This window comes from Mixophyes fleayi, chromosome 7 (assembly GCF_038048845.1).
Source record: "Mixophyes fleayi isolate aMixFle1 chromosome 7, aMixFle1.hap1, whole genome shotgun sequence".
Classification (NCBI taxonomy): Eukaryota; Metazoa; Chordata; class Amphibia; order Anura; family Limnodynastidae; genus Mixophyes; species Mixophyes fleayi.
Window position 1 is genome coordinate 44,425,099 of NC_134408.1, and position 20,685 is coordinate 44,445,783.

Below are 20,685 nucleotides of genomic sequence, written 5' to 3' on the forward strand. Positions count from 1 at the left end.
TTGATTTATTTTAGATGAGACATGACTCATTTTCTTTGAATTGCAGTATTCAAACCTGCAACAGTCCATGAAAGGAATCTTGATCGGTTAGAAGTTAAAACTTGTGGTATGTGTTGATTATTAAATTATTGTGTCATTCTATACCTTGTCGAGAGTGAGTGAAAAAGAGATGGTTTAACCTGAATGGAGATCTCACCCCGTCGGAGCAAGCTGGGCAAAGTGTTCTCCTTTGAAGTTTGGTTTCCAAGTGAAGTTCTCCAAATTCGCTGGGTACCCGCAGGATCCCCATTACTATTCACAAGAGGCCCCAGAGGGAAAAGAAAGGTGGAAAGGCAAAGGGAGCAACATTAAATAACATGTGAAGTACATCTGATGATGTATTGCTTAATACAAACATGTCCTTAGACAAACCTCTGTGCAGAGGATTCTCCTAAAAGCTACAGAAAAGATGGACTATCAGTAAAACTACTAAATGAGAGTTATTATATCAGCAAGGGAATGTTTTCATAATCATCCCATTTGTGGTGGTGACTTGGATGTTAAAGGCTCAGTTTGTGGTATGTTAAGATGTGAACTGTGCCTGAGGGTGATCAAATGTAATAGTTTTACCGACAATAATGACTCTCAATTTGGCTGGATATAGCAGAGCAGTTCTGATGTTTTGTTCGAATAAGTACCTACATATTGGCGTATTTTTTTTTCGGTTTTGGGTGACAAAAGCAGAGAAATAGCAGAGAAATCCTGAAAAGTTTTAAAATCTCATTCCATAAGAATTTTTGTTTTAGGCTTCTGTGATCCTTATCTTGGTAGTCTGAGAAGGTTTCCTTTACGCGTCTCCCTTTCTGGTCTAACCTTATGTGTACAATCACTGTGTACCGTGCCCAAGATTGTGGGTACATACAGAGTCACAATTATGTCCACACTAAGCAGATCAATTAAATCAGAGCCCTTAATCAATTTGGGTATTCCTTTGTGTCTATTCCTATGATTAATTATTCCGCCACTTACAGTTTTCTAGATTGTCAACCTTATCTGTAAGGTTATATATAGTTTTAGATTGTAATTAAACTGTGTTTTGAAGTGTAATTATAACATCTTCATTATAATTTACTTTTTGTTCTAACTCTGTTACGCGTTTGGTATTTGATTCTGGATGGGAGATCATTCGATGAGTGTTCCGTCCATTTTCTTTTCAATTTGTGGCATAATAATCAGTAACATTCCCTCGCAGTTTCTGCTGCACTGGTAAATGGGACACTTTCTTGTGAGATAGGTGTCTGTGCTGTTTCCAGAAGAACCTCTGTAAGCAGGGCCGCCGGAACATGGTACAATGTACAAGCCCTTGTGAAGCACAATGTAGAGCCGGCGCCTCCTTAAATTACCACCTTAACAGCACCAATAATACAGTCGGCCTTCAAAGTGACGTCATTCTAGGCTCCCGGAATCTTCATTGATCGGCATCCTTTAAAGTGTGTTTTTCAAGCAGTTGGTGTGAACAGTCTGTCAGAGAAGACACCATCGGTGTCATCATTTTGGGGTATGTGCTTTCGGGGTTGTTAGCGTCGCTTCACGTACCCAACTCAAATACTTGATAGCTTTATTTTTACACTGAAATTTAAAGTTGATCTAGGACAGACCCTACCACAACTATAAATCTGCCATAACATTTTAAATGTACCTCTCCCTCCAATGTAACATGGTTTTGCCTAGATACAAAGTTACTCATTTTTTGCCTTACTTTCCTTAGTGAATCAGGCCCGTCATGTTTCCACATGATGTTTAGGTAATGATTTTTACTCGTTTTTGGCTACTATGGAACCTTGCAGCTAACTGAATCGGCTCTATGTGTGAGGAAGCCAGGAATGAGACACCTCCTACTTCATACTAAATTTTGTCTACATTTTTAAATTTATTCTGTTGATACATATAATTTTCAGTATTCAAAGTAGGAATGGTGTTATCTGTCACTATAAGTAGGAAATGTATACAATAGGAATAATTGTCTTGTATGTGATATTGAAAGAATTGCCTATACACTGTTTTTAATGGCAGTGCTTCAGTAAATAGTCAATTCTATAAGTTCTCTTATGTATTGCTAATTTTCTTTTAAGTATTGCTATGTATTGCTAATTTTAGCACCACTATTTGTGTCATTTAGATTATAAGAGTTCTCAGTATTCTTTATATTATTATATTATATATTATTATATTATTATACTGCATTTCAATGTTAATCTTCCCGCACTTGCCACTTGAACTTTCCCTTGTTTGACCTCCTGGAGGGAGGATGGTTCTCAGAAGCACAGTGAGTTTACTCCTGGCTGTTTCTCTCATTAATATGCATAGCTGTCCAGAAAGATGACTGATTTTATTCATGTGAAAAGGTGAATATGGCATAAACTATGCAACACACAGTAATTATATAGTATATTTGGTAATGTGCTGTGTTCACATATCTGTTTCCAATCGTTTCCAATCCTTGAATCAGTGTGGTGGTGGAAGAGGGAGTGGCCATGTCATGATAGAGGCGTGGCCACGCCACAGTGAATGTGGCCACACCCCCAGAGACAACAAAAAACAAATTAGGCGCTAGCGGGTAAACCATTTAAAGGCGCTACGCCAACAGCTGCTACATCACAAAGCAGATACTGAGTCTGCTAGGATAATCAAAAGCAAAATTACTGATGAGCGCTAGTTGGAGTAAAAAGTTGTATATATTAATTTATTAAATTAAAACAAATAAAAAAACAACATATAATAACATACGTATTCAACACGCTAGTATTGGCAGAAAAATACAATGCACAAATTTAAAATAGATAAAATAAAACATAAAACCTCCCAATCAATACTGAGCTGGTTCATATACGTTCATTTATCCATATGAAATTAATTTGTATTCCAAACACTCATATGGCGATTTTTCCTATATATCCAAAGTCAAGTTGTGTTATATAGAATATTTCATCATCTCCATGTGAATCCACATAAAGCTTTATCCTGTTATACATAGGGTTCACAGTCCCAGTGTGTTTGACCTTTTAGCCCCGATTCATTACTGGATCCAATACAAAATATATATGCTCTTTAAGAGGCAGCCTCTCTTTAGGAAAAAAATATTCAAATTCGATACAACACTGTTAGGGAACATTTCCCAACATCACTATTCAAAGAACAACAGAGTCAATCCATTTTAGGCAACAATGAGAAGCCAAAAAGATTTTCTTCTTGTACTGTCCATAATTGTATTAGTGTTGTACCTTACTTTCCAAGGAGCATCCGATTGCTATGAAATTGGGAAGGATCCAAAAAACATAAAATCCCCGATGATGATTAGGCTGAAAAGCTGGAGACGTTGATTTCTTTGCCACTAGCAAACAGCTGACGCGTTTCTCCACCTCATGGGATCGTTTCATCAGAGGTTCAGAGGTTTATTTCACACCCCCAGAGGCATGCCTAGAACTTCTGACCAGACCAAAACCAGCCATTCATTGCAGCGCCCTCCAGTGACAACACCCGTGCACCGCTGTATGTAAAGCTACAGTGAACAGGACATACTCCTAACTTTCCAAGCCACAGAACAATGTTATCCTCATATTGAGACTGTCTCGGCTAAATTGGGCTAGTTGGGCGGTATAGTTGTGTGTAGGGGACAGATACACTTTAAATAATCGTCTCTTTTCCCGAGCTTAATACCACACAAAATTATTCTCTTTTCGTGATTCTGATTCTAGTCTGACATATTCCCACCAAACCCCAAAAATAACATTCCCTTTTCCCATGGTGTTTGAAAAAGCCCAATGTATTCCTCCCCCATAACAACTTCTTATAACATTAAACTAATCAACTTCAAATGTAATAAAGATTGTTATGGCAGGAGAATAAAACAATGCTCTTTCCTCCATGTAACAAAGCCACACCATGTGTTTGACATTATTATAAAACCGTGTTCTGGAAATAATTGTATGCATAATATACCCCTCAATAATAGCAATATTACCCAGGTGATTTCCAACCTACTGAACTGCAGTCACTGCAAGTGTCCTTGGCTTTTAAATGGGTTATTACAGTTAAAATTCAATACCCACAGTGGGCCTCATTTCAAACCAAGGTCCATGCTTTCTACTACTTGAGGACCACACCTTTCAAGTGAATAGTACTGGCAATAATTAGAAAACAGCTGGTTTCCACTATAATAGGGAGACTACTAGCGTGGGGTTGTCCTGCTATAGTGAAAACCAACTCAAAACTGGTCATCACAGGGTTGGTACCTCTATGGGATGGAAGGAGCATGCCCCCCTCCTTGAGGCTACCAGCTGGTGTTCTTCCTGACCTCCCTGGACTGTGGGAGGTCAGGAAGAACACCATAGGGATGGAAGAACACTTCCCATCGAGGTACCTCAATGGGATGGAAGGAGCATGCCCCCCTCCTTGAGGCTACCAGCTGGTGTTCTTCCTGACCTCCCTGGACTGTGGGAGGTCAGGAAGAACACCATAGGGATGGAAGAACACCTCCCATAGAGGTACCTCTATGGGATGGAAGGAGCATACCCCCCTCCTTGAGGCTACCAGCTGGTGTTCTTCCTGACCTCCCTGGACTGTGGGGCCTATTAACATGATTGGGACCCATGTAGAAAGTGCAGAGTAAAGATTAATAAACAATAATTAAAACATTTCATCTCTCAAACAGAATACTTCCCTTCTCTTTCTAGTTTGAGTTGAAGAGATACAATTATAAATGGCAATTTTTCAAAGAAACTGAATGAATTCCTGACCATCTATCATGCAAATTACAGAAGATGTTAAAAGCTGTCACAGTGTGTGAGAAAGAGTTTAGCAACTAATGCCTGGGAGCATGGTATGACAATTAGGAAGATATAGTGCCATATATGGTCAGAGAGCCAGGGATTTTCGAGAAATGCCAAGAGATAGGCACTTTTAGCCTGGGAGAAAGGAAATGCAATTTAAAGTCATTATGACCACAGTATAACCTTTTAACTGGAGAAACCACTCTATCCAATCTGCTTGTTGAAAGGTTTCAATTTTCCAAAACACAGAAAGAGGATGAAAATGTTTAGCTGCAAGGTACGTTTGTTGTGAATGCTGCAGAGGAATTTCTGGCTTGGTAGCGTTCCCACAGGATGTTTTATTTATATCCGTGAAACACAGAAACATTTAGTGCTATAACTTCAAGGGCCTGATTCATCAAGGCACGTATCTGTTGATTTTGAGAGTAGTGTGCGCAAAATCACTCTGCGCATGCCCAGAACCGCACCGTACGCCAGTAAATGCAGCCCTGTCCGCTCCGTCTTTGCACACAAATGACATTTACTACAACCTACGATTTCGGGGAGTAAGCAGGGTGTGGAAGGGGCGTTTGCCTGTAGTCAATGTACAGTAAGGGTGTGTCAAATTTCAGCACATGCAGCTTCGTCCAAATCCAGCTCTGGGCACCTCAGAGTTACTTGTTTTCCTGCCGTATCTCTTGCTCCAGCTACAGGGCAAGTCTAAGTCCTGTTCAGTAGTAATGACAGTCTTGTATGCATGCTACAACATGTGTTTGTAATCAGGAGCAACTGTAAAAATGTATTTTATGTTAAGTAGACATTAAGAAGATCCTTACAAATGTTTTTCATAGGCGGGGGTTAAAAAAAAACCTCTTTTTTTTTTTAGACTGTCTTATTAATGTCTATATTATTAACAGGTGACATTAATTCATTTTATTTTCTCTGCGTTTTTTGCAAATTTATATTCTACATAGGTATTGGACATATCCTGCAGTGTCTTGTTTATTAGAGCTGAGGAGACCTACACCCGAATTCATCAGCGCATGTATCGTCAGATCCGTTCCTTGTTGAATTCGGGAGTACGCAGAGACAATTTATGCGCGTTTGTGAATAAACGCACGTTGCGCTCAGTGTGCGTGCCTTGATGAATCAGTCCCCAAGTGTTTTTCAAATGATATCCTACAAGATTAATCACTAGCTGGGTACTGTATCTGACATTTGTGTAGTCAAATGCCAAAGAATAGATAAAAGGAAAAAATCAATTTGTCCTGTGTGCCAGGCTGGACATCAGCTGTAGCCATAAACCACAATAGACAAATCAGAATGGTAAGATGACATAGTCTTCTGCATATCTTCTCTCTTTCACAGCTACATGATATTTGTCCAGAAGAAGGTTCTACCCACATTGTGACTTCTGACTTTTGTAGGGTTGTATTCTATGAATGGTTTTAGGAGGGAAAATTAGTGGGTGGCAGTAAGACAATACTTTGTCTTCAGTATATACAATTACCGGGGGCATCTAAACAAATGCAAAATATACATACTATAAAGTAATAACTAAAAGTGTGCAGCTTGTATCCAATTTGAAATGGGTGACACAGTTAGTCAGACAGTGAACCTTACTGACATACCAAGGTAGAGGTCATGGGAATGAGGACAACATTTGTACAAGATAGTTCTCTGTACTTACTGAGAGGATTTGTCTGATGTAGCAGAGACAGAGATTTAGGAGAGGAGTATATGGAGAAACAAAGTCTATGGGACTTACAGTAAAGAATGGGCACCAAGGTTGCCCAGCGGTTAGCATTGCTGCCTTGCAGGGCAATATCTGTGTGGAGTATGTATGCTAACCTCGTGTTTGCGTGGGTTTCCAACAAGTTCTGCAGTTTCCTCCATAAACATACTGGTAGGTTAATTGGATTCTGATGAAGTTAAACCAAGTCTGTGTGCTTGGGTGATACTATCTGTGTGGAGTTTCTATGTTCTCCCAGTATTTGCATTCCGTGTAAAGCACAGCATAACATTGTACCAGCTCTGCTTTGCAGGTAAGTCTTGCTTTGATATTTTTAATATATAAATCACATGGAAGAAGCATCATCTCGTGACTGTAGATTTTGTGGTTTGAATGATTACAGATAAGAAATCTTTTCTTCTTTTGCCAAGTACACATTAATGCATTTATTCCCAATCTATTATCAATGTTATTACACTGTTGTATACTATCATATTGTTTTATTTTTATATAAATAATGGTTAATAAACAATGATCAGGGAAACAGAGAGCTCCAGGACCCACGGGGCTTCTCAGTGCTTCTGAGCATGCTCAGCTAGAAGACAATGAGACAAGCCGTGGGTATGCGTCACAAAGTCAGATATTAACCATGAGACAGCGTGTAGCATCTTAGCAGGGAAGGGATTCAGCCTCAACCGCTAATAGTGCAGGCCATCAGGGCCAGTGTACCTGAGGAAGCCACAGGCATTCTCATGTCACTCTTTCACAACACCAGTCGTTGATTTGGGCTGAAGCTAAATTCTGCTGGATGAAAAGGAACACACTGCATTCTCTTTTTGAAACGTTTTATTTTGAAATGACAAATTGTGAAGAAAAAAACAGATAAAATTGACCCCATCTGGGAGCCCTGGTTTACCTTTATTTCTCCTGCTTCTGTTAGTCCATAATTGTTAAATATTGTTTTTCTCTACTGACCATTCACAATACAATATAACACTTATTAACTTACTGTAACTTGATTACAATTGCTCTGTGTGCATGGGCCCATTAGCCTTTTTTGTTTTTTAATACAGTTATATTGCTGCTCACTCTTTTGTTTCCTCAATACCTTTCCGTTATCCCTCACCCTATCCCTTTAATATATGTCTAAAAATTATTAGTGACATTCTATTGGTGTTCTTCTCTTTTTGCTTGTATTTGTCTTCCTACTGTTTTGGTATTGTCGAACTCACTAACAATTTTTAGACATATATTAAAGGGATAGGGTGAGGGATAACGGAAAGGTATTGAGGAAAGAAAAGATTGAGCAGCAAAATAAATGTATTAAAAAACAAAAAAGGCTAATGGCCCCATGCACACGGAGCAATTGTAATCAAGTCACAGTAAGTTAATAAGTGTTATATTGTATTGTGAATGGTCAGTAGAGAAAAACAATATTTAACAATTATGGAGTAATCGAAGCGGGAGAGGTAAGGGTAAACCAGGGCTCCCAGATGGGGTCAATTTTATCTACTTGTCCTTGCAATTGAGCAGTAATTGTTTTCATAGAGATAATGAACCATATTGTATCCTTAACGTGCTGAGGGGAGGTGGGCACGGGACCCTCCATAGCTATAGATGGTTTCACACTGCATACTTTTAAAAATGTAATTAAGATATCTTTGCTAATGCTGTTTGAGCAATATTAAACCTCTCTTCCTCAGGATTTTCTAATATCAGATATATTTATAATGTTTGGTGAAATATTTGTTTAAATATTAATCTATAGGTCAACAGAGATTAATCCAATCCATGATCATGATGAATATCCACCTATTATAATGGTTATTTTTATCCATAGATATCTTATTATATTATTTGATGCACAAAATGTTAAGGTTTCTAGAAACAAAAAGTTTAGTAGGTAGATTTTTGTAAAAAAAATAAATAAATAAAAAAAAAATCTCCCTTTTGACCCTACTGTTGATTATCTAGAAATGTTTAATATATAAAATGAGTCGTGGACTTTAGAGGAATTGTTGTAGGTACAGACAAAACAGATGACAGCGTCCTTGTTTCCTGACCAGCTTATTACATTGTTTTCTGACTGCACAAAGATGAAAGCCAGTAGCACCTCTTTCATTTACTTCCTCAGAAACAAAGATCTTAAGAGTTGAGCAGTTAAAAACCTTACAGTCAATCCTAAGGAAAAGGGGGATACAGCTGCAGCTAAAATAAATTAAGAAGCCAGTTAACGTAACACTTATCCAATTGATTCATGTGTGTATATAACTTGTAGATTTAATGTATATAATGTGTATATATAAAATCACTGCTGAAAGCAATTCAAATAAACCACAGCTCTACTCCACTCCCCATAAATATAACAAGAAGACATTTGATGTTCAACACAACATGGTAACATAGTAAACACTCCTTGCTTAGTCATGTCCGTGTCCCTTTATATTTAGAGCTTTTTCTGGGTGCTACTGCCAGTAAAACTATGTATAATATTTATAGGATCACAGAACTTTATTATTATGTTTATTATTATTACATTATTATTAATTATTATTATTATTATAGATAATCAAATATGAAAAGTGGTTGCATTATCTTCATTTGAAGCAACTTGTATTTTATATTTTTTCTTTCCAACATAAAGGGGACTTGTAAGGCAGTTTTGTTTTTTAGAGTTTGTATGTTCTCCCCATGTTTGCATGGGTTTCCTCCAGGTGCTTCTGTTTCCTCCCACACTCTAAAAACATACTAGTAGGTTAATTGGCTGCTATCAAATTGACCCTAGTCTTTCTGGGGATTTAGACTGTGAGATCTATTGGGGCAGGGACTGATGTGAGTGAGTTCTCTGTACAGGGCTGCGGAATTAGTGGCGCTATATAAATAATTAAATGATGATGATGATGATACATTTATTATCAGTCCTTATCATGCAGTTTTCTCTTCTAACTCACTTTGACATGGGTATCTACAAAGAGGGTTCAGTGAAGGAAATTTTTTTGCATTGTATTACTTATCAGCAGTTATAACAGTTGTTTTTTAATGGAAATTAATGTACGCAGTGACACCATTTAGGATTTAAAATGCACAATTTAGGAATTATGGCCACAGGGGAACTATGTTTCATATACGATGGGCATGCCCAATAATCGCTCCCTACTGGGATATGGTCAATAGCATGCTGATCTCTATGCTATAATCCCCAATCCAGAAGGACCCATGGATCTTCTTCCTGTGTTACCACCCCTAAAAAAGACAGAAAAACCCAGAAAAACCCTCAGCAAACAATCCAAAAAACCTGGTCTCTCAAACTAGTCTCCCATATATACTAAACAAATTATAAACTATAGTAGCCAGGAACTGGAAAATTCCCCTTCCACTCTCCTCCAAAGGACTTAAAACATACATCTGGCTTGTAAAATGGAAAAACTAATATACCATCTCCATGACATTTGTAACCAAATTTGGGCATGTCTGGAACCCATGTTTATTCAGGGAGTGACATCCTAGCTACATCGACATGCAAATACATCTACCCTCCCAACCAACCCACAGCACTTCTCTTGGAAACCCCGATCCTCTTCCCATACTGGGATTTCCATCTCCACCCATCTACCTTGTGGACTACTGGTTCACAACCCATAAGAACTACTCACCTCTCTACACTTTTTAAGTTGTGTGCCCCTCTCCCCTTCTTTTCTTCCCTAACCCACTCTGCCCTCTCCTATGTCTGTTGTTTAAGACTCCCTTGGTTGTAAAAGTAGAGGCAAAGATCTATTAATGTTTTATAGTTTGTTTTATCACATTGTAACTTCAATAACTCTTAAAATGTTGATCTCTTTTGCTGTTTTGCCTGTAGTATTAGAATTGTATGTTCTGACCAATTAAATGTATGAAATATAGCTATGATTATAAAAAAAATGCAATGCCAGTTACAGCATTGGCTTTCCTTTGTTATAAGAACAATCACTAACCTAATCAAGACTTGTGAAAATGGAGCCAAGTATTTGCGTAAAAAGTTAACAAGGCAGCTAACCCAAGTGAAGCATTTTTAGCACCAGGACACAGTGCCAGTAGAGCTAAAACCCCAAGATTGCTGAATGTTGCTTTAATCTCTAAATAATCTGATATACTAATTAAAGCTCTTATCATATTAAGCGGGCAGTAGAATACAAAGAGCATAACATATATAGCTGCCAAAATAGATTTGATTAGATAGGAAGCAATTACATCCGGTATACTTGTATCCTCCGTTCTTTTCTATTTCAGGGATATCTCATTCTTGTAATGATTACAGATGATAATTTAAGTGCAAACTTTAGACTTACAGAAAACAGTAAAGTAAATATAAAATGACTTACCAGAATACCTACACAAAGCAAAGACACTGGAATACTGCCAACCAACATATCTGGTGTTGAAGTAAGAGGAAACCAAATTGTGTATCACTAGTGCTGCCAAGAGAAGTTCAGGGCCCCGGCACAACAACTTCATGGAGCCCCCCTTATAGTTGAGCATGTAAAAATAATTTGCGCCGCCGCTGTGTGTTCATACAATTGGGGGCATGACTATGCATCATTGGGGCGTAGCTAGCAGGGGATAAACACTAGGCCACCTTCCTACAGAAAAAAACTCTGCGTTGTTGTGTACACTATTGGCACAAGGGTGCAGTGCCCGCTCGCCGGAACGTGACATATGTCCCAGCACTCATGACTTTCAGGACATCTAGCAGCATAGTGTAGTATATAAAGAAGGCAGTGTGTACATAAAGAGTTCACAGTCTTGGCTTGCCCCTTACATTGGGCAGAACAGTTACCAAAAATTGGGATTGTCCCACTAGAATCACAACATTTCACAGATTGTCCTGCTCTCTCCTACCTGTTCTTGTCACTTTCACCACCTGCCGGTTTCTTTAGTTGCAGCTTGTCTGGATCCTGGAATGTTGGGGGCCCTATTTGGGAAAAAAATGGGTACATTTAGAAAATTCCAACCAGCCCCGGCGTTAAATGAACAGGACCCACGATTAATAATTAGGCCTTCCTCCAGCCCCAACATTAAAATAATAGTATTCCCATTTAATAAATAAACCTATTTCCCTCCCTCCAAACAGCCCTAGCAATAAATTAATAATATTTACGTTTCATAAATATACCTATTTCCCTCAACCATCACTGCCATTAAATAATTCATAGTCACATTTAATAAAGAGACCTCATTCTCCCTAAACTCACCCCCACATTCAATAGCCCCCAAACCACCCCATCTTAAATTAATAGTCCCCACTATTAAATTGCCCCACCATCACCCCACAAACAAAATTGCACCCATTAATTAGCCACCACCTACCTTACACTACATTGCCACAAGCTCCCTGTGCCATCACACACACATTACCACAAGGCCCCGTGCCATCACACACATTACTGTGTCCCATCATCATCAGCACGCTGTGCCCTCTTATGATCACATGTGCCCTCCATGCTGCTTTTCCTCCCTTCACCCGACCCCCCTTCATCACACTGTGACATCCTGCTCCCCCCTCCTTCATCACTATGCCATGCTGCTCCCCCTTCATCACACTGTGCCATCCTGCCCCCCCTCTACTTCATCACTGTGCCATACTGCTCCCCCCTCTCCTTCATCACTATACCATCCTGCCCCTCTCCTTCATCACTGTACCATGCTGCTCCCCCTTCTTCATTACACTGTGCAATCCTACCCCCCCTCTACTTCATCACTGTGCCATGCTGCTCCTCCCCTTCAGTACACTGTGCCAACCTGCCTCCCCTCTCCTTCATCACTGTGCCGTTTTCCCCCCTTCATCACTGTGCCATCCAGTCCCCCTCTCCTTCATCACTGTGCCATCCTGTTCCCCCTCTCCTTCATCACTGTGCCATCCAGTCCCCCTTCATCACTGTGCCATCCTATCCCCCCTTCATCACTGTGCCACCCTGTTCCCCCTCTCCTTCATCACTGTGCCATCCAGTCCCCCTTCATCACTGTGCCATCCAGTCCCCCTCTCCTTCATCACTGTGCCATCCTGTTCCCCCTCTCCTTCATCACTGTGCCATCCAGTCCCCTTTCATCACTGTGCCATCCTATCCCCCCTTCATCACTGTACCATCCTGTTCTCCCTCTCCTTCATCACTGTGCCATCCAGTCCCCCTTCATCACTGTGCCATTCAGTCCCCCTCTCCTTCATCACTGTGCCATCCTATCCCCCCTTCATCACTGTGCCATCCTGTTCCCCCTCTCCTTCATCACTGTGCCATCCAGTCCCCCTTCATCACTGTGCCATCCAGTCCCCCTCTCCTTCATCACTGTGCCATCCAGTCCCCCTCTCCTTCATCACTGTGCCATCCAGTCCCCTTCTCCTTCATCACTGTGCCATACTGCCCTCCCTCCGTTTCCTTCATCACTCTGTGCCTTTGTTTTCCTCCCTTTGCCTCGGTTCCTTTACTTACCTTTGTATTGGCTTCTTTCATATCTACTCTTTTGTCTTCTGGGTCCTCTCTGCGCCGCTCCTCACTGAATGTCGGTCGTGACGTGATGACGTCACGCCTGACATTCAGTGCAAACGGAGCAGAGAGTATGGAAGAGGGATGCCGGCACCGCGATCATGTGAAATAAAAAAAGAAATAAAAAATAGGTTTAAAACAAACAAACAAACAAAAAAAATCAGTCAGCAGTGAGGGCCTGGGACGAGCCTCCTGGCATGCCCGGGCCCGGGTAATTAGTAGGGATGTGCACCGGCCACTTTTGGTGTCTCGTGTTTTGGATTCGGATTTGCTTAAGCTTTTGGGTTCGGATTTGTTTTCGCAAAACACCTGACGAAAGGTTTTGGTTCGGATTTAAGGTTTTGGATTCGGATTTATTTTGAAAAAAACATAAAAAGTGCTAAAAACCAGTTTTGTGGTTTTTTTTCACTCCTACGCTATTATTAACCTCAATAACATTCAATAACAATCATTTCCACTAATTTCCAGTCTATTCTGAACACCTCACAATATTGTTTTTAGGCCAAAAGGTTGCACCGAGGTAGCTTGAGCACATAATGCCAAAAAAAGAGGTACAAGGTGGAATTGTTCTGGGCCCTCCCTCCCACCCCTCGCGAGATTCGACGCGAGACTTGGACGACAGAGCCTCGTTTTCATTTTTTTGCCCGACGGAAATATCCGAACAGTGCTCGGATCCCGTTCGGATCTGCACTGTTCGGGTGGGCCCGGATTAGCGGAATCTAGTAATTAGAACCCCTCTCTGCGGCCCCTGTGTATCACACAACATATATTTAATCTAAGTATTAAAACTTCATATAAAGGGTTTTAGTCAATGCTAAAGGTAAGCAATGCTGTGGTGCAACAGTATCTGCCTGGAGTTTGTATGTTCTTCCTGTGTTTGCATGGAGTTACGGGACTCCATTTCCTCCATTATCCAAAGGCATACTTATAGTCTAATTGTCGCTGGTTTGTGTACCTGAGACAGCAGAGGCGGAACTAGCGGTCTGTAGGCCCCGCTGCAGGGATGCGGGGAGGAGGGAACCAGGGTCCACAGCTCGCTAGTTCCCAGTGCAGCGAGCCCCATTATCACCTGCTGCACCAGTAGTAGTTCCGCCACTGTGAGACAGTACTGCAGGATCTATTAATATTATATACATAAAATGATAATAATAATAATGCTCTGGTAACGAATAACTATTACTATGATAACCAAGGTTGTCCTTTCTGACTAACAAGTCTGTGAGGTGTCCGGTATGGTAAAATATAATTTGAATGTTGACTACAGTTTATGAACAGGACTAATATTGTGTATGTAAGTGGGAGAAAAAAACCATATGGTTTTACCTTTCTTTGCAGAGGTGAATCTGGAGCTGGCAAAACAGAAAACACCAAGAAAGTAATTCAATACCTGGCTCTGGTGGCGTCTTCTCACAAGGGAAAGAAAGATATCACTGTAAGTACCGTCTGTTACCAACTTTAATGCTGCTGATCTATGAAAACACTTAACAAACACTCTTGTAAATGAATCATTGCAGCACTAGTTATTTGTTCTCAGGCCAAGTAACTGACATGTTTAGAATACACAGCTACATTTCAATCTTCAGTGTTTATGGAAAGCTACGACTTTGTTTAACATACTTTTAAGTATTGTATAGCAACCAGGCAGAATCTAGTGTGTGTCCTTCCTTTTGCCATTACGGTCACTTGAGTCTTCTACTGATATATTTCCCTTAAGAAGAGTCAAGTTGATACAATATATTAAATACCTAAATCAGCTTTGAGTGGTTTTCTGCTTTTTTTGTTGGACTTCTTGTTTTACAGCAATAATTAGAGAGTGGATAGGAATACTGTTCCCCACAAACACTTTCAAATATATTTAGTTTAGATATGGAATGGAAACTTTTACATGTATATTTGTAAATATTTAAAAACACATTCTTTGCATAAATCTACTGGTATTTAATGTATAGTTTCCCTTTAATTTATTAAATGGAATGATAGATTATTACTAATAAAATAATAAGAATACCTCTTGTTTTTTCCCTACATACCCAGAGGCAGGCTGGGTGGGCAGAGGGGCATCTGCCTGCCGCTCCGGGCCCACAGTGGGCTATTTTGGGCAAGGTCACTGGCCCACCTGCATTTTTTTCCCTTTAAAATGTCCCTAATAGGCTGCTGAGTTGTGTCTTGCCCTCCGGGCTAAAATTTACCAGCCCTCTTCTGTATATGCCCCGAAAGTGTTTTGTGCCCATTTAAATTCTGTTAGGTAATGTTAATATGAAACATTGAAAGGCACCATTTAAATTATTTTCATGAATAGTAACAATCCTGCAATCGAGTTGTTGCCTTTAATTTTGGTCCACTGCAGAGTTAGGTCACCTGTGGCTCAATTGTTGCTGTAGAACTACAGGCCCCAGCATTCCAAGGCTGGCAGGGCATGTTGGGATTTATAGTACCAAAACAGCCTGCGAACCACAGATCGCCCAAGTCCGCTGTAGTCATAATGTGAATAAAGAGTAAGATAATGAAAGCTTAACATTAGCAAGTTACTGACAGCAAGGTTGCATCACTATTGGTGTGTTAATGATCTACAGTGTATTGCTGTCCAATGGTATTACCAGAAGAATACGATGGGAATTGTGGTTTGCTAATACTTGATTGTAAGTCGTTGATATATGGAGCTTTTTATGTATGCACCGTCTTGAAATGTCTGTTAAACTAGGGACACAATGTATTTTTTGTAAGTATTATTCTGACATCTGTTTTACCACATTATTCAACTACAGCAAGGCCCATCTTTTGCTTACGTGAGTAACTAGATTGTGCAGTTTGTGTGTGTTAGCACTGAGTGGACATTGGCATGCTGTTGTTGCACACTGAATACCAGTGGTGATGGTGGTGGTGATATCATATTATATCACACAATGAAATGCAACAATAGCACTTGTGTTTGACACATACCGGAGTGAAATTAATGAGCTCTGAAAATGTAGAACTTTGGTTGTCAACCAGATGAATAGGGATTTCTAACAATAGGACAAAAAAAAAAATGTACCAGCTATTTTGAAAGATAAAGAACAATTGTAAATATCAGTGATAATCGCAATAGTAATAAAACATTTTTGGTTCTGCATTTGAGGATTTAAATGGTTGAGAATCATTGTTCTACAGTCAAACCTCATATTATTCTTTGTGTGTATCCGATATTATCGGTAGACATTTTCCGACAATCCTGAAAGAGTCAACAGCCTGAATTTGGAAACCTGACAAACCTCTCAACAATCAGGGCATCTGAGGTTGAACTTTTAAGGACCTGCTGTGAAATTGTAGTGGGATTGCAATCCAGTATGCATGTACTGATACTCTGATGTGCCCTGCATGACTGCATGTTTCCCTGCTTGCTAATGATTTATATTGTTTGATTTTAAATATTAGCATATACATAACACGCTCATAAGTAAACACAAGCCATTTTTTGGAAAGGTAAAAATAAGCCAGTCTTGCTTAAAAGAACAGACTTCTGGGAAATTCAATTTGCCTATTGTAAATAAGGAGTGACTTAGAACTCTCCATTATGCTTTTCTGAGTATTAAAAGACTAATTTTAGATTTTTTCACAGATTATGTGAATATCGCACACATTTTGCTGAGTCTTCTCAAGTTCTTGTTGAATGGAAATCACCTTTAATTTTCTCATTCTTGGCATGGGCTAACAGATTTTTTTTTAATTTTTTTTTTATTGAAAGCCTTTGAACGTGCAATCAAAAACCCAAAGTGCCCAAAAAAGGTGCAAAACCAATAAAAAAGTGCACAAAGGGATGCGGTACTTGGCCCTTCCTTTAAAAAGAAGGGGCCCTGGTCGCCGACCCCTGGAATCAAAAGAGCCCTTAAGGATCTTTTGGTTCCCTAAGGGATCTTTTGGTTCCCTAAGGGATGCGCCGCAAGGCTACGGGGCCCCTTTAGCCCCTGGGATCCGCTGAAGCTTCACACAGGGCTCGACATTTAGTCCACCCCCGAAAGGGAGGACCTACGTAGGTGTTCAGGGGGGCCAGAGCCTCAGGGCCACACAACCCCCCTAGATCTTCTTGGGGACAGGAGCCCAAAAGGGCCTACCAGCACCCAATAAAATCCGGAAACATGAACATAAAAGTAAAGGTGACAAACGTGAAGAAAAAATAAATAGTGCCGAGTGGATACGGCCCCAGCCTAATGGCTGGGCTGGTTATAAAAATTTTCTCGCCCAGCCATAAGGCCAGGGCAAAGAATATAGCGATGCTTAAAAAGAAAGTGGTCAAAAGTGCATGGGTGCCAACATAATCACGTGTTTTAAGGTCCTTTGACCAGTTATTTATGGCACTCCCGGGTCGCCACTCCGGAGGCACATTTGTCCCAGGCTTTCATAAGCTGCCTACCCAGCCCCTGGCCAGAGGACCAGGTGCAGCTCTGCCACAATTGCACTTGATCTTAGCCAAAAGGCAGAGAAGCGATCTTGATCTTAGCCAAAAGGCATGGGCTAACAGATGAGTTACATTATGTTAAAAATTGCACATTAGGTCAAAGTCACATCTGTGGGTTAATGCTTTTTTTTTCTCAGCTTACAATAATAGTGATTAATATAGTAAATACATGCAAAAAAATGTTATGATTTTGGAGACCAGAACCCGCTGAATGCTGAGGACTTAACATGCATCCATCATGTGACATGCAGTGGAGGCAGCCATTTTGTGAGCTGAACAAATATTCACGACAGTGCAGCTTATCAATTTATTAGGAATTTTAGAATTATTCATGAGGCACTGATTCCTTGTTTGGCTACATTCTAATAACTATTGGTTCAACTCACAAAATGGCTCTTTCCATATCTGTAGGCAACAGGTGCACTTAAAATTTGCTAAGACACACACAACTGGTGACACAATTCAAAAGGCAAGCTTACATCATCATCATCACCATTTATTTATATAGCGCCACTGATTCCGCAGCGCTGTACAGAGAACTCATTCACATCAGTTCCTGCCCCATTGGGGCTTACTGTCTAATATAGACACACATTCCCTAATATAGACACACACTCACACACAGACAGAGAGGGAGACAGACAGACAGGTAGAGACTAGGGTCAATTTTGATAGTAGCCAATTAACCTACTAGTATGTTTTTTGGAGTGTGGGAGGAAACCGGGGCACCCGGAGGAAACACAGGGAGAACATACAAACTCCACACAGATAAGGTCATGGTCGGGAATCGAACTCATGACCCCAGTGCTGTGAGGCAGAAGTGCTACCACTACGCCACCGTGCTGCCCACATTTACATTTTATATCTGCTTCATTCCAGACACACATATGTGCTTTAAATGCACTGTTATATGCATAATATAAAATATGTAGTCTATAGGCTGAGGCATACCACTAGAATTAAAGTTATCAAATCCTCAGGAGCAGGTGATTTGAGCACCCCTTACATCCACAACTAGTACCTTGCTGTCTGCCTTGTACTGTATGCTTTGTCACTCTCCTCCGAACTCCAGAGTTTCGGTTGTCATAAAGTCCGCAACTTTGGAATCCTCACCCACCAACGCCTTGCTCTGGTTGTCCCCGACCCAGAGGCCTCCCTCGCTCTGATTCCCCCCCATCATCTGGCTATTCATGGCTATAAGGTCCAGCTGCAACAAGACCTACACGTTCCTCCACTCTTATAATACCCTCTGGGCCTCTCACCCAATATAGCCCTGACATGGTCTAAGATAGGATTCTCGTACATAAATGACTTCCTGAGTTCAAAAGTATCTCCCCAGTTCTCCGACCTAATTGACTGGGTTGATCTTCAATAGGGAGCGTTCCACGCGTATCTAGACATTTCTATCAATCTGTCCAAAATCGTATCTGGAATAGGCCACTCAGTAACGTAGAATATCTCTGCCTTGGCAGCCCTTCCTCTAAGGGACTCATATCAACCCTTTACACTTCCCTTATCTATACCTCTGCTGGCCAGAGCCCATATGAATATATTTGAACTATATTTGGGTGAAGCCCTACATCCAGAGGATTGGTCTGACATATGGGAACGAGTCACAAAATCTTCAATTAACATCTGTATTAAAGAAAACTTCTACAAAATGGCTCTTTAGATGGTACTACGTCCCGACCTGATGCTCTGGACAGATGTTGGAGAAACTGTGGCCAACAAGGGTCTTTCCTGCACATCTCGTGGAGCCGTTCTAAACTCCACATCCTATGGATGGAGATTATAAACCTAATTTCCACGATTCAGGAATGTTTAATGGATTACCATTCCCTGTGACCACTACACGCTGTCAAATACTGGTTAGACATATTGCTAGTGCGACGACCTGACAGCAGCGTTCTGGAAAAAAAACAACCCCCTACACTAGCCATGATCTGCACCCGCATTTTACATGTCTACCAAATGGAATACTTTACAAGCTTACTGAGGAACTCCTCTGTGTCCTTTCACAAAGTCTGGCCGCTCTGGACCTCCTTCCATAATCAACCCCTGCTCAAACTATAAGACTGACCCTTCACCAGTTCTCCCCCTATGGAAACTATAAAGTGCTTTCACCTCAAGACCCTTTCAACGCAAACCCATCTGGGCCAAATCCCTGACACTCTTTCTCCCTGGTCTGTCACTCTCACTCCTCCCCACCCCCTCTATCGAATCCTTTGACTTAAAATATCAGGCATCATCGCCTGTCCCTTTGTTATTTATTCCAGCCTGGCTTCATGTTCGTTCAACTTCTGGTTGTAATTTATACGATCATTATTGTTAATTCATCTTGATATTTTTTTAAATTGCCTGTACCACATTTGATTCCTTTAATAAAGAGTTAAAAAAAAAAAAATCATAACAATTTATTAAAAATCCAAACAATGAAGTGTATACCCCAATGATCAATATAGACAGGGCTCCATCTCATAGCTAGATAGATCTGGAAACATACTTTCAAAACTAAAAATAAATCATCTCATTCAATATTATTAAAAATTGATCAATTCCAGCACTAGAAAATAAAAAATACATTTTATTTCAGTTGCTAGTAAACGATGTCTAATTTTCTTAATAGATTACTTCTGCCCTGAACTTGCATGGCATGCTATGTTTATATGATATTAACAATGCTGAGTGTTTATTTGCATGAAAAATCCATGAAGACATTGATTTCTCTTAGTTGCAGGCTAAGTGTTGCAGCATTTAATATTATTATTTGTGAGTAATGTAGAATACAGTAGACGCTTTCAGGCAATCACAGGTTAAGCTGGGATGATCGTTGCTTTAGAGCTTATTGCTGTGCATTACTTTATAACTTGGCCCAATGCTATGCAGAGGTCAGAAAGTCATGAAGTAGTCAAGGCCATCATTGATATTTTTTGTCTAATATTAGTTTTGCCAAGAATGCCGATCATTCAACTTTGGTTTTCTGCCAAGACCAATCAGGGCATCTCACTAATGATACGTAGCAGATGTTTTGCTGGGTCTTTGATCTGTGAACATTGCATTACTGCATAATAGCTGCTGCTTTAAACTTCATGCTACAGGAGAGATCTAAATTTAATTTCACCAGCGCATTAAGCTGCTCATTCAAAGGAGCATCTGACCTTTGAACACTGATTAATATATATATATATATATATATATGATAGATATATCATGCTA

General features: G+C 40.2%; 1 protein-coding gene across 3 annotated transcripts in view; it reads left to right on the forward strand.

Annotated features, from left to right (window-relative positions):
• The window catches only part of MYH11 (myosin heavy chain 11), a 95,266-nt gene that overhangs the window by 35,894 nt on the left and 38,687 nt on the right, over positions 1 to 20,685 (forward strand). For 2 of the 3 annotated variants that reach the window (XM_075179759.1, XM_075179761.1), the window contains exons 5-6: positions 14,370 to 14,466; positions 15,800 to 15,820. In XM_075179759.1, coding sequence (XP_075035860.1) covers positions 14,370 to 14,466; positions 15,800 to 15,820 — 118 coding nt within the window. The remainder of the gene's footprint in view (positions 1 to 14,369; positions 14,467 to 15,799; positions 15,821 to 20,685) is intronic. The other variant, XM_075179760.1, reaches the window with a different exon arrangement.